Below are 15,629 nucleotides of genomic sequence, written 5' to 3' on the forward strand. Positions count from 1 at the left end.
CTGGAATATAGTGTAGGTTATCTTTGTCCTTTAAAAAAAATAGCAGTTAATTAAATGCTTTGAAAATACTGTATCTCCCTTTGTGCATTACAACAAGTAATGGACCCTTCTATTATCATAAAATTGTTGTTCCCCTCCCCTCCTACCTACTGTAAATGGAGCATTCCAGTAAATCATTCAATTGGCTTCTTTCCTTTTCAGCCAATCATAGCTGACCTAAAGGGTGGAATTAACAATTCCAGAAAAGGCAAAAACTAAAACCGGCCCAATGAAAATCTGTACGTGACTGTGGGTTAAAAACTACAGCCTGCCCCCGATAGGTAGATTGGCAAAGCGAAAGTTTGATGTGCACAAGCTTTTAGCGCAAACCTGTTGTGAATAACGATTTAGAAATGCCCTGCGGTGTGATTAAAAATAAATGTCAAGATTATTGAAAGTTAAATTCAGGGCCAAGGTATACTGCCAGGTGAGTACACTACACATCATTGTCGTACGAAGGTCAGGACGATGTGGATTTTGAGATATAATTCGACACATATTAAAATGCTAAGGAAATGTGTGTTCCCGTATGTATATCTTAGTCTCTAGCACTCCGAACTCATTGAACCTACATACATACCATGAGAGAAAACCGTCTCGATTGAGAGAAGCGAATGCGACCTTAAATTACACACTACTTCAGTTTATTTAAACAGTTGGCTACATTTTCACTTGGTTGTATTCCAAAATTGGGCGACGGAAACGGTCAAAGGGCTACCATTGATTTTAAACTCTTCATTTGGGTGCTAGGGGAGGGTGACGCACGCCGTTCTTCTAAACTCCACCCATATACGTTTTACGGTGACGTAAGTGCTAAGACGCAGCACGTGCGCGCCCGCGGCAGGGTCCGATAGAAAATGGCGAGTCTGTGCAAAAGGCAGCAATGCACGATCGAGAGGCGCGGCTTTCGGCAGGAACTTGATTCGTGGAGGCATAAACTAATTCACTGTGTAGGTAAGCTCCTTTTCCATTGCATGTGGAATCGATCCTTGCGTCAGGGTGTCCGGTATTTGTAGAGTTCGACTATCATTGTTTCCCCTCGGTGCAGAAAGAAATAAAATTCTGTTTTCAACCATCGGGAGCAGCACGGAGTTTTTTTTTTTTTTTGTCGTCTCGCGTAACTGTTCCCTTATGCGCGCACCCTTCAGCGAGCCGCGTTTTGTTTGTGTTTACATTTTCATGTTATGGGGCTGTTGGTCTTACGCGTGCCTAGTAGTTTGCTATTACGTATTCCAGCATGCGTTGCTTTCTCTTCGTTTTTGTACGTGGGTGGACTTGGTTTTATCTGGGTTTTCTTTTGCAGCTCTGTTAGTTTATTTACCGCACTGAGGATGGATCACGTGCACGGCGGGAATTTAGCCTCCACCAATCTGCAGAGGCTGTCCGTGGCTGGCAGCGCGCTCTTGTTGTGAGGCTCTCGCGGGGGAAGTGAATCCTCAAACGGTTACTGTCACCGACTCGCTCGCTCCTTGCCTTGGTCTCGAGGCGCGCCACCGGGCTGCCCTCACTCGAGCGCGCATTGCTGCAAAGGGGAAGTCTTGCAGTCGCAAATGAAAATATTGTAGCGGTTTGTCCTCCTTCCTTCCTGCACTTTTTTTTTTTTTTTTTTATAAATAAATACAATTGTAATGTACTACATTGACCTCCTACAAGACGACGTGTTTAGAAAACACACGTTTATCACGTGTGCCTTTGGTAAATGAATGTAAAGAAAGATTAATGTTTTTATTATTTAAACATCTTTTTTTTAATTAATTTGACTAGTTTTCTTGTTTTTATTCAGACACCTATTTAGTTAATTATTCATTTGGTAATTTTTCTAGTTTTCTTAAAGCAAATTCAGCAGTGTGTACATGGATACATTTTTAGACGCTAGTTAAGTGAAATGTCTCCGTTTTTAACCACAACCCCTCCCCCGTCTTTTTTAAAGCAGTGTGTTCTCGTATGTTATGGGATTGGGATTAACTTCACTTTTATTTATTTAATATTCTTTTATTTTTTTAATGTACATTTCTCGTTATACTGTGCTTTATTTAGGTGTAATTTGTATGTGTGTGTCATTTTATATATGTGTATATATAAACAATGTTTAAACCACGAATGCAGGCGTTTCAGGTGGGGTTGTCGGTCCAGTAGGAATCTCTGACACTTTGTTTTACTGTTTTTCTTTAATTTGATTTAATTTTAATTTGGTGGGATCTTAAGAGGTTATATATATATATATATATATATATAAAATTTCACTGAAAAGATGCCAGTGTGATGTGTGTTTTCAAGTTTGTAATCTGCACAGCGCCATGTCTCAGACCTATTTATTGACAAGTGTAACAGTTAGCTGCTAATAAGACACAAGTCTTGGGTGAGGCTGCATGGCTTGGCAGTTGGAACCAAATGACAGTGGATCTTGTATGAATTTTAACCTTCTCAATGTTGTTTTTCACAATGAACAAGTTGTCTGTTTGGCTTTGTATTTATTATTAATCGGTATACTGAGAATGATTTGTAAAAACACTGCTAGATAAAATATTAAATAGAGGATATATATATATATATATAATATATATATATATATATATATATATATATATATATATGACAAGGACAATGTACAATTTAACATGTATGATATGTCATAAGATGTATTGCACCCAGATTTAGTTATGAGCTAATTATCATTGGCAGTCCCTGGACAAACACAAAAGCAGAAAATAATACAAATAAAGTAACATTTACAGAAGGGAATATGATCAAGCATCAGAATTGTATAAGAAGGAAAAATAAAATGGCAAAATAAAGATACGGAGAGAAAGAAATGGCAGATGAAATGACACAAGCAGACATACAAGCAAATGAAGAAACATTTAAAATACACAACAAACTAATACAATATCACAATACATAACACAGAACAGCCAGTGTCCTTTCCCGATGTCCTGACACAATTATCACTCACACCGACAGGGACGATGAATCCGTATGCACGGGGCAGTGTGTGATATGAGAATTGAATGCCCACCCAAGGGGTGAGATGCTACATAAACAGGGCGAAGCCTGAGAGAATTATCCAAGACTTCTGGTCTAAATGTTTGTCAAGTAATTGTACTGTAAATTCCTACATGTCTTATAATTGAGTGTGTTTATATGGATGAAATTCCCTTTGTATTGGAGGTGCCTCTGAAATTGGTGTTGATTTGAAGTCTGTTTTAGAATTCACACAGTGGGACTTAACTTCTAGCATGGCTGCAAGCATTATAGTGGGTGAATTTCACTTTTCCTTTTAAAGCATTGTAAATTGGTTTAGCTACACAGGAAATATTTACGCGTGTGACTGGTGTGAACACAAGCCAAACTCTTAAGTGCATGGAATCCTAAAAAAAACAAACCAAATACAATAATTAGACAGTGTTGCTGTAAAGGCTCATCTTCTGGTGTATGCTGGCATGACGCTGTATGTAGTTTAAAATGTACATTTCTGTTCTTGCTGTTTTGTAGATGTAGTCTGTGTCGTACTTCCAGTATGTGCATTGAAGACGCCGTAATGGACAATTTTCTATGAGATTTGATTCCCACAGAATTACATATAGTTTTATATTTAGAAATTGAATTCAGTGCATCTTTCTGGGTGGGTTAGTGTACTACTTTTTACCTGTCATATTTCTGTGGTGCTTCTTTGTCACCAGTTGTAACATATACAAAAAAAGACATGGAAACAAAATTGGTGGTCTTGATCTTTTTCAAATTCATGCTTAGTTTGGCATGGTCTTTCGTGGGTAAGACAGATGTGTTTTATTTATTCTGGAGAGCCAGGCTGCACTACTCCCTTTGATGCTGTTTTACATGTAGGTCTGTACTTCACACAGGACTTGAAACCAGGGTCCTTCAATTGACAACCACCTGTGCTGATGTGCCCACTGCCTGGGCTTTTAGTATTGAGCGTGCATATTTGTGTTTCACACTGCACAGAGCATTGTGTACTTTAGAGAAGGTCACGTAGTTCCCTTGAACAAAGGAATTGGTTGTTTTGCCATACTATACTAAATAAAATAACATTCTTTATGAATAATGTGTTTTTAAGAGTCCAGTGTGTTACATCGCATGCTAGTATCACCAAGACCTATTAGAAAAACCTCCTTTAAAACAGCATTTCCCAAGGCTACACTATTCCAGCTTTTACTGTGCATAAATCAGTCACACCTGACCTTATGATTTCTGTGGCTTGTCAACTTGTAGCTCCCGAAACTCGAAATAATGGACTAAAGTGCTCTGCTTTGGTATTCTGTACTGGAGATCCATGTGTGTGTGGCTGTGGATTTCAGAAGAGCTGCAGCTATTTGATTAAGTGATTTATTGATCACAACAGCTTTCATTTTGCAAGCCTCAATTCAACACTCATTATTAATCCCACCTCGCTAGCTACACAGAACCATGCTTTCCTTGCATGGAGCTAGGCTAAAGCAACTCTGTTTGTTTGGTTTCACTTTTAAAAATGAACCCCCTGACTGAAACCTTGACTGGTTTTATCTGAAAAATGACTCGGTCGCCAACTGAAAGTACTTTCTTACTTTCTTTAATATAATATTCTCCCAACCATATCCCCTCAATACAGTTCAAGAAAAAAAGAAAGTTCAATAATGTGCATTTTAAATTGGAAACTGGTAACTCTTAACTTTTTTTCAAAAACTGTACATTTCCGTCTGTAATATTGCTCTAAATGAAGTTGTCCTACTGACCCAATTAAATCCATTCCTGGAGAGTAAATGTGATTTTGCTGCTGAACAGATGTAGTGATTTTTACTCCCCCTGATGTTTTTGACTCATCAATGCAACATTATACTTTCTTGTTTCATTATTTGCTTTCTCTGAATATGGGAAATAGACTGGTGTGAACCAGGAACGGAAATTATTTAATCTATTTATTAGAAGTTGTTTTTGTTTAAGCACATCGTTCGTAGTAACCGTAACTGAGTTTGCACATTAGTTTTATCTTTGAAACACCAACACATGAGTTTACTGGATATCTACATTGTTCATGGATCAATCATGTATTTAAACACTCAGTCGTGCACGGTTTCCGAGTTCTCGTGCATATTATGGTAAATTCAAACTTAAGAGTTCTTTTTTTTTTATTAACTTTTTACTTAATTATTTATTGACTATTAGTCTGTTAAGTGCAAGAGGGTTTTTTCTTTAATGTTTAAAATACAGCACTTACAGTTTAAAGTAATGAAGGTGGCATGGGAATACAATGTGGATTCTGACCATGCAGGATTGAGGTTTGCTTTCCAGCTGGATGTAGAACCATGCAGTTGGACTATTTTCTGGGAAATATGAAGAGATGAATGCCCTGAAGCTTTGGTGTGATGATGAGATTCTGGGGGAGCTGAACTGAGGGATATTGCTAACTCCATGTGGGCTGTTGGTTTCAGATTTAGGGGGTGTGTGTTGTAATAGCGAAGTCAGTCAAGCTTATGGTGTGTTTTTTTTTTTTTTTTTTTTTTTTTTTGGCTGGTGGTTTGTCAGTAGTTGCATACTAAACTAAATTACTCAATCTTAAATGAATACATAAAGCAAATTATTTATCATTGTGGCATCCTCTGAATGTGAACTATAATATGTGATGAACTACAATAATTTAGCGATGGAGTACGGCAGGGAAACATACCCCTCACTCATCCCCCTCACTCATACCCCTCATTCTTTGCTTTAATTTTGATTTCCTCTTTCTGTGTCAGTCCAAACACACACAGTTGTTACTTAGGACTACTTTGCTTTTTATAGTCATTTGTTAAAGTTGCTGATTGCACCACTAAATAAACCTTGTTTCAGCGGGTCTTAACACAGAGCTCAATTGTTTATTTGGGACCCCATTGCACTGTCATCAGAATCGCTTCAGTGAATTTGTTAATGATGGGGCAGGCGCTCTACAACAGGGCATGTTTTCAGAATACCATTTCAGTGCAGGGTTTTTTGTGTTTTTTTTTACGTCTTCGCTCCATTTATGCAGCCATAAATCAGCTAACCCTGGTCAAGTTGACATAAGGATTTCTGTTTTCTAATACAGCTGGGAGGAGATGTCACTGCAAATTCTTTCTTTCTTTCTTTTTTTTTTTTTTTTTTAAAACCCAACCCTGCTTTAATTCAGAGAAATCTAGGTCAAGAGAGGGATGTTAAATGAGATGCAGTCCTGGTTGTTCTAGAATCATCCCACCAGTGCAAGACTTATTTTACCAACCTGCAAGCTTATAAAATATGTGTGTGATCATATTTTATGATGCCCTATGGATGCTTTTTGTCAGTTTTTTTGGTGACTTTTGTGAGATTCGTGTAAGTGGCTATATTTAGGAGTTGGCATGGTTGAATTTGTTTAGTACATCTAAACTTGGCTTGCATTTGTGGTAAACCCCTTTTATATGTGCATTGGTATTTTTCCAGAGAAACTTGCTTCGTGATAGAACTGCTTCTTCTGTAGTATACAGTACTTTATGAAATTAGCAGCCTTGCTAGCTAAGTAGGATGCAACTTTCTTGCCGTGGTCCAGTAAAAATGTCAATTTTGGTCTTTCTAGTAAAATATTTGTTCGAAAGCATTTTGCCACCACTTGCATGGATTGTTTTTCTCTTGGATATCAACAATTGAATCTAAAATTTTAGATGCAAGTTTCTTGCAGCCTTGTATTGTCTTTAAGAAACAGTGCTGTGAAATTCATATCACAGATCTGTAACAAGTGATGTAAGATCATCATTATTTTATGAATGTTTTAAACATTTATACAGGTTATATGTAATGGCTGTATTCAGAGCTGCCACAGTCTGCTCACACTCAATAAGTAAAGACTAAGTTTACATTTTAAAGACATCACTAGAGGCATTCCAAATCTGCAGGAAAATATGCCAAAAACTGCAGTGTTCTGTGGAGCATCTTATGTGTTTTAGTATTTGTATTAATAATGGCTTATACAAATGTAAATCAAGTAAACCTAATCATATTAAACAATTTGAATATATCAAGTATTTTTTGTCAGTACAATCTTTAGAAACTGCCAAAAACATCATCACATGAGACTTCTTATTGGGACAACATCTGTTAATTTAACAGAACTAGAAGCGAACAACTAAGCTTCTATATGTGCGGTCACTTTAGCAGAATGTTTATTGTAATAATGATGACGATGTAGCTGCAGAACATGGTGAATCTGTGGAAGACTGTGAATTCCATGATTTCAGAGGAGTTCTGTTATCTGCAGATTTGGACTGCCCTAGACATCACTCCACCTACACTGAATTCAGTGTGCGTCAGTGGATTACGTGGAAACTGTGCTCACCAATGACAGAAATCTTCATCCCCTTTGTTCAATAAGAGAGCTATGTTTTATAAACCGCACTCTGTGAATTGCAAACAAACTGACTGTCATACTGCCACGAATATTAATGTCACCCGCTTCTCGAAACCTCCAGTTATCAAAAGTAGTTGTTTTAATAGGGATTACCAAATCCTATGAAAGAATTGCTAACATTTCTTGAAGTCACTTTTGATGGCCTGTTTGGTTTGCAGTTGCTCCTCATAATATCTGTTCTTAAGCACTTGTGCTGCACGTCTAATTGGCAAATAGGCGTACACTATTGAAACAGGTGCCTTAATTTGCCCTGAGGCTTTTTAGAAGCTAATTAGATTTGCATAACCCTGCTAGTTTGTAATGTATCAAGGTCACACCGCTTGTACACAACACATAGCTGACTAAATGCTGTGTGCATGCGAGCGGAATCCTTTCAAACATTACATCAACAGTACTGCAGCAGTTCATCCAAACAGTGGTGTCTGTATAAGGAATAAAGTGCTCTGCTAGTTAACAAGTAGCATTGTAAATGCACCAGCTAATGATTCATTTTTATTTATTTATTTATTTATTTTATTTATTTATTTATATATTTTAATTTAGTCGTCGCCAATTGATTTTTACCCTGTTTTTCTTCCAATTTGAAATAACCAATTGTAATTTAGGCTCAGCTTACTGCTACCAACCCCGTGCTCACTCGGGAGAGGCAAAGGTGAACACACGTCCTCTGAAACGTGTGCCGTCAGCCGACCGCTTCTTTTCATTCTGCAGGCTTGCCATGCAGCCAACCCAGGGCTACAGCGTCGGAGGACAATGCAGCTTACAGGCAAGCCCGCAGGCGCCCGGCTAGGCTGGTCCGCAGTGAGCCGAGGACACCGTGGCCGACTTAAACCATCCCCACCCAGGCGACACTCGACCAATTTGTGTGCCGCCCCTTAGGGACTCTCGTCGGTCAGCAGTGGAATAGCCTGGACTCGAACCAGCGACCTCCAGGCTATAGGGCATACCACGTGGATGCGCCACTCGGGAGCCCTTCATTTTCTCTTTAATAAACCACATACGTAGCAGTTCAAGGATACCACAGGGCTGATTTAAAATGGAATTTAGATAATTGCTGGTGTGAAGCAGTTGGCTGAACTTGTAGATTTTATTTTGGATGTTCTACAGCACACCAATGGGGACATAATGGACAATTTGTGCTGGTAGTTATGGGGGGAAAAAAAAATTTAAACAAATGATTTGTTTACACAGCATTATCCATACTGTTGGATCAGCAAATACATTCTAGGTTGATTAAAATACTGTAAATGCAGCTTGCAGTGAAGTATGTAATTCATAATGATACAGTAGCTTAAGTGATGATCCGGACCAGTTGCAAGGAGTGGACTTTATCATGTGGTAAACTTGTGGTAGGTGATAGTAAGCCAGGCGATACCACAGCAAGAAGATCACACAGATGTATTTTTATATCGTAAAGGTTTTACACCACATCCCTTATTTAATCAACTCCCAAAAACCCATCACTAAATTTTGTTTTTGTTCATAATTTAGCGTCTTATGTGGTTTGTGTCAGCAGTAACTGCTTTAACTGTGTTTCGATGAAACAATTGTCTGATAGAGTAGCGATACAGGTGGTGGTAGACATTTCAAAGTTGAAATGCAGTCCACATGCATGCATGAGAGAAGTCTGCTGCTCTTCTCTTTACCTGTGAGTTTTAACAGATAGTACATCTGTGTGGCTCGTTGTGACCTTTATTTGCTCTGCAGTCATGTAGTCTGTCATCGTGTCCCTTGAGGATTGTTTTGTCAGCCTTGCTGCTGGATTTATTCTGTTGTTGTCTCTGACAAGCACCAGATGTCGTATTTGTAGGGGCAGCAGTGTGTAGTAGTGGTTAGGGCTTTGGACCCTTGACCAGAGGGTTGTGGGTTCAATCCCCGGTGAGGACACTGCTGCTGTATCCTTGAGCAAGGTACTTTACCTAGATTGCTCCAGTAAAAACCCAACTGTATAAATGGGTAATTGTATGTAACAATAATGTGATATCTTGTAACAATTGTAAGTCGCCCTGGATAAGGGCGTCTGCTAAGAAAAAATAATAATAATAATTTACACCCTGTTTTGTTTTTGTCTGCTTTTGAAATACAGCTGACCGTGGTAATGTTTTTTTTCCACTGACCCCACCCAGTGTCTTATGACATGTGCTATCTGGACGAATGCAACATGGGGTTAACAATTGCCTCGGTGGTTTAAAAAAGAAAAATAGGTGCATCATATCTGGCAAATTAAAATACTGTATGCGTGCTTCCAGAGCTCTTTAGTGTAAGCAGTATATGTCAAACGAAGTTTTGCTGAAAATAAAATGAAATGCCTGGATTTCTCTGCTACTCAGAATTGAAAAGGAGAGCAGCCAGAATGTATTGGATATAAATCATGGGATGTTTGGCACTTATGTTTGTAAAAAGTATGCACATCTTTAGCTTTGTATTGAAGTAGACCTTTAACTTTCACAATAGAACACTTTGAATTTTCTAAGATAACTTCTCCCCAAATCCGTTTAGTCCCCCAACATAGCTGTTTGAATGAAACTCTTCAGGAACTGGTTTAAGCTTCACCAAGTGCTTGTTTGCATGAATTTAAGCAGTTCTCATATTTTACTGCAGTGTATGACTTGATGTGGTTGCTAAGCAACAACTGAATCCAACATTTACAATTAATAACAGCGTGACAAATGTGGCTGTAATGATAGAGCGGTGAAAAAGCAAATGTGGCAGGGTATATTTGATCAGTGTAGAGTTAATCTTCAGTTTCTGAAGAAAATTTATGTATTACTAATTTCAATCGTAACACAGGTAATGGTTTCTTTTTCTTAAAAAGCCAAGTACTCCGGGGATAAATTACAGAGAATTGTGCTCTGAATTTGCTGGCTCTCAGACCCCTAGTTCTGTACTGAGTTGTTTTTTTGGGGACTGAATAACTTACTGTTGGATCTATTCAGTACAACTGTCGTGGTAGTAATAGTCTTATCAACTCGACATGTCACATTCCTGCATGTCAAGTAATTTATGTTATGACTTTTCTTGTCAGCTGACTATAAATCTGAACTGTTTGTCTCATATGCTCAAGTAGCACTGTACAATCTCTATCTCTACACACCAATCCTGTGAGATTTTACCTTTGAGAAAGGTCCTACAACAGTATTAAAGGTGCTTTTTTGTGTGTTGTCTTTTTACAGGGTTTGAAAGTATTTTGGAAGGGCTGTTTGGACCAGGACTTGTAAAAGACCTCACCGTATTTAAAGGTAATTGTTTATTGTTAATAAGAATCCCTGTAAGGGGACCTTATGTATTTGTACTCTGTGGTATATTAAGCAGTATGTAAATAAAGAAAATCCTTAATATAATGAGATTGTGAAAGTCTAATCTTTTGTCTGCATTTTTTAAAAAGCAAAATGCATGGCTCTGGTGGAAAATGACTAAACCTTGGATTGTGTATGTAAGCACCAGATCTACCCAGGCTTTTTCAATAAACTGGAAGTGGCTGCATTAAACTTAACTGCATATTTTCTTCTAAAATGCTGGTTTGGGACAAATACATTTTGTTGTCAGTAGATCATTTTAAGAGTGTAGCTTTTGATCATTTTGTGTCATCTTGATGTGATGATTCTTGAGACATTTGTATTTTGAAGAAACAAAAATAAAGTAAACTGATCTTTAGCTGAGGTCGATGTAAAACCAGTTTTTTCAGCCTACTGTGTCCATAGCAACCTGTTTGATAGTTTTAAAAAAAGACAAGCTCAATTCAGACATTTTGAAAAAGCATTTGTTTTAATTTGTCAACAGGGGTTGCTCTGCACAATTCTGCTGTAATACAATCAGATCCCTCGAAGACAGTGGCAACTTCGAGAAAAAAATTGAAAGTTCAGGGTTTTTTTTTTTTTTTTTAATTCTAGAAACATTTGTTTGGTCTGAAAACCAACTTTAAATCGGTATGATCGAGTTGACATTTACTTAATGGTGGTTGACAGGATGCATTGGGGTGGACTTTGTCAAAGGATTCACCCTCTGTGAAGTACAAATCAAGCTGTATACCTGGGTACAGTAGTACAGTCTGTGTACGTAGAGATCGCAGCAGAATACATTTAAGAAACATGAAGTGAATTAATAGATTGCCTTGGTGCAAATTATTTTACCTGTGTGTGTTGATCTAAAATAGGAATAAACATAATAATTTTCTCAGCAACAGCCACCATTTTGGCTTTGTGCGGTAATAGTTATAAGAAGTGACTAGTTGTCTATTTAACAGTCTGCATTAGTAGGGCTGGGTATCGGCAAAGTCTTCACGATATGTATCGGGATACGAGGGTCACGATACGTACCATGATAAACTAAATTAAGCATGAAACATAATCACTTTTGCTTGTACAAGTGTTTGCAATAACACTGGTAAGCCACTTTTAGTCAAATAAGCTTCACGTCTGTTTTGCTTTTGTTAACTGTGTAGCCAATGGCACCTAGGCTAAAAACAATTGGTTGCCAAATTCAGTTGCTAGGTGCCACTTCAGGAGCAAGTTGGTTGCTATCATTCAGCTGCTTAATTTGTTAAGACACAAGTGATACTAAAACAATATAATGTCTGTACTCGCATGTTTGTTGCCTCATTTTGCTGAGTGGTTAATCAATGCAGCTGATGACGGCAATGAACTCGGCATGTTTTATATTTAAAATATTTTGCAAGTGTTGTGTCTGGAATTAGTGACGGCACCTCTAACTGTGTACAGTTTTAACATTATTATTATTATTATTATTATTTATTTCTTAGCAGACGCCCTTATCCAGGGCGACTTACAATTGTTATAAGATATCACATTATACATTATTTCACATTATACAGATATCACATTATTTTACATAGAATTACCCATTTTTACAGTTGGGTTTTTACTGGAGCAATCTAGGTAAAGTACCTTGCTCAAGGGTACAACAGCAGTGTCCCCCACTGGGGATTGAACCCACAACCCTCCGATCAAGAGTCCAGAGCCCTAACCACTACTCCACACACTTGTACAAGCCCACTTTTGCTTGTACAAGTGTTTGCATGGGAAATAATTGGCATGCTGCAGCTCCTGTGCTTCGTGTTAGTGAAGTCCTGATCTGACGGCATGGCACGCAGACAGCTCTTATAATTACAGTTACCTTTTACTTTTCAGTAAAAAAAAGTTTAAATTGCAGTTCGTTGGTTCTGCTGTTTACGATATTAAATGCAACATTTTTACCCAACACTCAAAACATGTTTGGTCACCGTCAAAACTGTGTATGAAACTGGGGTTACCGTATTCAGTGTTAATACAGCACCTATCTGTACTGTTTATTATAGTTTAAGACACGTGATAGCCGTTTTTCCCCATACAGACCGACATTACGGCACATTCATAAATATTGACACATGCTTTTAAAGGGAGAGGCAACATTTTTGCACCTAACCCCGATAAAACTGTTCACACATTTTTTGGTTGCATTTGCAACCATTTTAGTTGCAGTCTGGAGCCCTGCAAATACTGTAAATAATAATACAGTTAAAGCTTTGCTAGCACACACGGATTTTACATATCGAGTTATCATACCTTCTGATGATGTCTGTAACTGTGATGGTGATGATGTGCTGTTGATCAGATTGGTTGTATTCCCTGAATACTTTATTCAAACCTTACACATTTTACACACAGTGTCTCATCAAGAACATGTCGAGTCCATACTGGATTTTAAACCCTGCCAGAGCAGGTTGAATTTCTGTTTCGCTCAGCTGCTGGCAGACTTGACAAAAACACCCTTAACACCCCTGCGATTGGTAGGTGAGGCTGCTAGTGTACATGCTCATAAATAATATTATCTAATTCTCAGTGTAAACACAAATTAATGCATGCTCTTCATGTTAGCAGATCAAATTTTACTTCAAGAAAAACATTGTATCGATACAGCGGTCATAATCGTATCGTCAAGAAAAATATTGCGGTTCACTGTGTGGATCGATGAACTGGCGCACCCCTATGCATTAGTGTGCCAAAAAATAAAATATTTATCTCCCAATTACTGCTGCATTCTGTTCACTGTTTCATTGGTTAAGCGATTGTGATGAACACTACTACACTGTTTCAATACTTTTTTTAGTAGGTTGTATAAAAACAAATGCTGTTTGTACAGGAGGTTGCTACTGTAGCTCTCCCAAAAATAAATACATGAAATGCTCCAGTTGCTGTCCATAATTTTATTTGCATGCCACCCTAAAAATAATTTTTGAACTCCGGGGAGGTAAGCTGGCTGTGTTTCTGAAGGAAAATAGTGTAATGACCATCTGGGTGATGGGAGACCTTTACATTTTGTTTGAGAGATTAATGCCACCTGCAGTGTACAAACTGAAGCCTATTGAAACGAAGCCGTTCAGCAGGGTAATCCTACAGCCCGTCAATAAACCTAGCTTGAGTCGGTGAGTATTGGGATTTACAAGGGGATGAGTCAAGACACACAATACAATCCTGATACTGCTCTGTATAAAGAAGCTCTGTTTTGGGATGTTTCCAATGTCAGGTGAGGAGACAGTTATGACTTCCTAATCATCCCATGTCCATGTTATAGTGTACTGACAGGCTTTTTTGTACAAATGATGACTCTTGCATCATTTCCCAACAGCAGTATTCACTTATGAAATTACTGTATGCACAGAAAACATGTTTCAAAATTTTCAAAGTACAATTGACACCAACTTGCCCGAGAGAAATTAATTCCATGAATCCGCATTTACTAATGGCTGACGTGTTGTTTTTTTGTGAAACGTTATGCTGTGTACCTTCTGTTTTCTACAAAACCATGCCTCTGCACATACTATGATTAGAGGCAGACATGTCCTGTTCATCAGAAGAATACCTTTCCAAGAGCATTTAATGAGCAATTTGAAATATTTAGACAAATAACACCATATTCTCCTGGTGTGATTTAAAAATAATAATAATAATAATAATAATAATAATAATAATAATAATAATAATAATAATAATAATAATAATAATAATAAAAAAATGTATTGGGTTTACATCAGTGTTTCAGAAGGAATTGATTCACCTCTTGAAATGTGCATAACTGCAGTAAAAATATTGTTTATTTTGGATACCAAAGTCAGAATGTTTTCTAAATAACCCATGGTTTAATTTGATTAAATACTTTTTGTTTCTAACAAAAGGTACCCAGACTAGGAATATGGCATTTGATGATTAAAATTATACAATCTTTCTTGAACTAACAGATGTTTCTTGAGCAAAGGCTGATGTCGTCTTGCATGCATCTGTGAATGATTTAATGGGGAGGGTGGAGTTAAATATGAATCTGATTTGTCAACATGTGACAGTCTGCTTATAAACTGTGTTTCTCTATTGTGGGGAAAATAATACGTGCCTCTCTGTAGGTATATACATGTTTTGTAAATACAGATGGCTTCTAATGTCATTTTTGTTTAAATTGAAAATCAGGCTCTTGTCAACCGCACTTAAGGATTAGTATGTGAATGGCAGTCGGCAATCTTTCAAGTTTGCCCACACAGTTACATTTTAACTAGAGCTACAAATGACATGCCAGAATGGTGAGATTAAGGGTATTGCAGGGGACAATTGCTGGAGAAGTTATAAGGAAGTGTTTAAAGCAGCGGAAAGTTTGGAATAAAACATGTTTTGGTAGAGAGATGAACATGGGATGTGAGGTGTGTCTGTCTGACATATGAGACCTGGATTTAGAGGAGGCCAAGAGGGCACTCTAGGTTGAAATCAATTTAATTAACGAAGGAAATATCTTGTGTGTGCTGGCAGCCAAAAAATGAGAGAAACCATAAAAGTTGAAATAACATATTTGTTTTTAATCTCTGTGCATTTACTGAGTGTTTTATAGACCCTGATTTACCGTACAGGCCTAGATTAATACAGTGAAACCAGCCATTAAAGTAGGCCTATACTGTAGCAAACACTAAATATTACACCGTATGTGTAATCATCTTTTCAAACCAGGTTAGCCTGGAGAAAAGTCATATCTTTCATGTAACATTTCATTACACTTGACAGCACTACTCTATTGAAACACGCACGTTCAGGTGAAGCTTCTGGAAGAAAATGGACTTTGCCATGGCAACAGCCCTGACTTGAATGTACTGTTGTTATCTACATCAAAACAGTTCTTTTTTAGCCAAATTGATTCTTTGAGTTCCAGATAATAAAATGCG

At 37.7% G+C, this 15,629-nt stretch overlaps 1 protein-coding gene across 3 annotated transcripts in view; it reads left to right on the forward strand.

The window, feature by feature from the left end:
• The first annotated feature begins 819 nt into the window (after window positions 1–819).
• Window positions 820–15,629, forward strand: part of LOC117418627 (ligand-dependent corepressor-like) — a 38,480-nt gene continuing 23,670 nt past the window's right edge. Inside the window, exons 1-2 of one of the 3 annotated variants that reach the window (XM_034031827.3) lie at window positions 820–993; window positions 10,606–10,671. In XM_034031827.3, coding sequence (XP_033887718.1) covers window positions 897–993; window positions 10,606–10,671 — 163 coding nt within the window. In that variant the 5' untranslated portion in view covers window positions 820–896. The remainder of the gene's footprint in view (window positions 994–10,605; window positions 10,672–15,629) is intronic. The other 2 variants (XM_034031826.3, XM_058985112.1) reach the window with 2 other exon arrangements.

Source organism: Acipenser ruthenus, chromosome 13 (genome assembly GCF_902713425.1).
Source record: "Acipenser ruthenus chromosome 13, fAciRut3.2 maternal haplotype, whole genome shotgun sequence".
NCBI lineage: Eukaryota > Metazoa > Chordata > Actinopteri > Acipenseriformes > Acipenseridae > Acipenser > Acipenser ruthenus.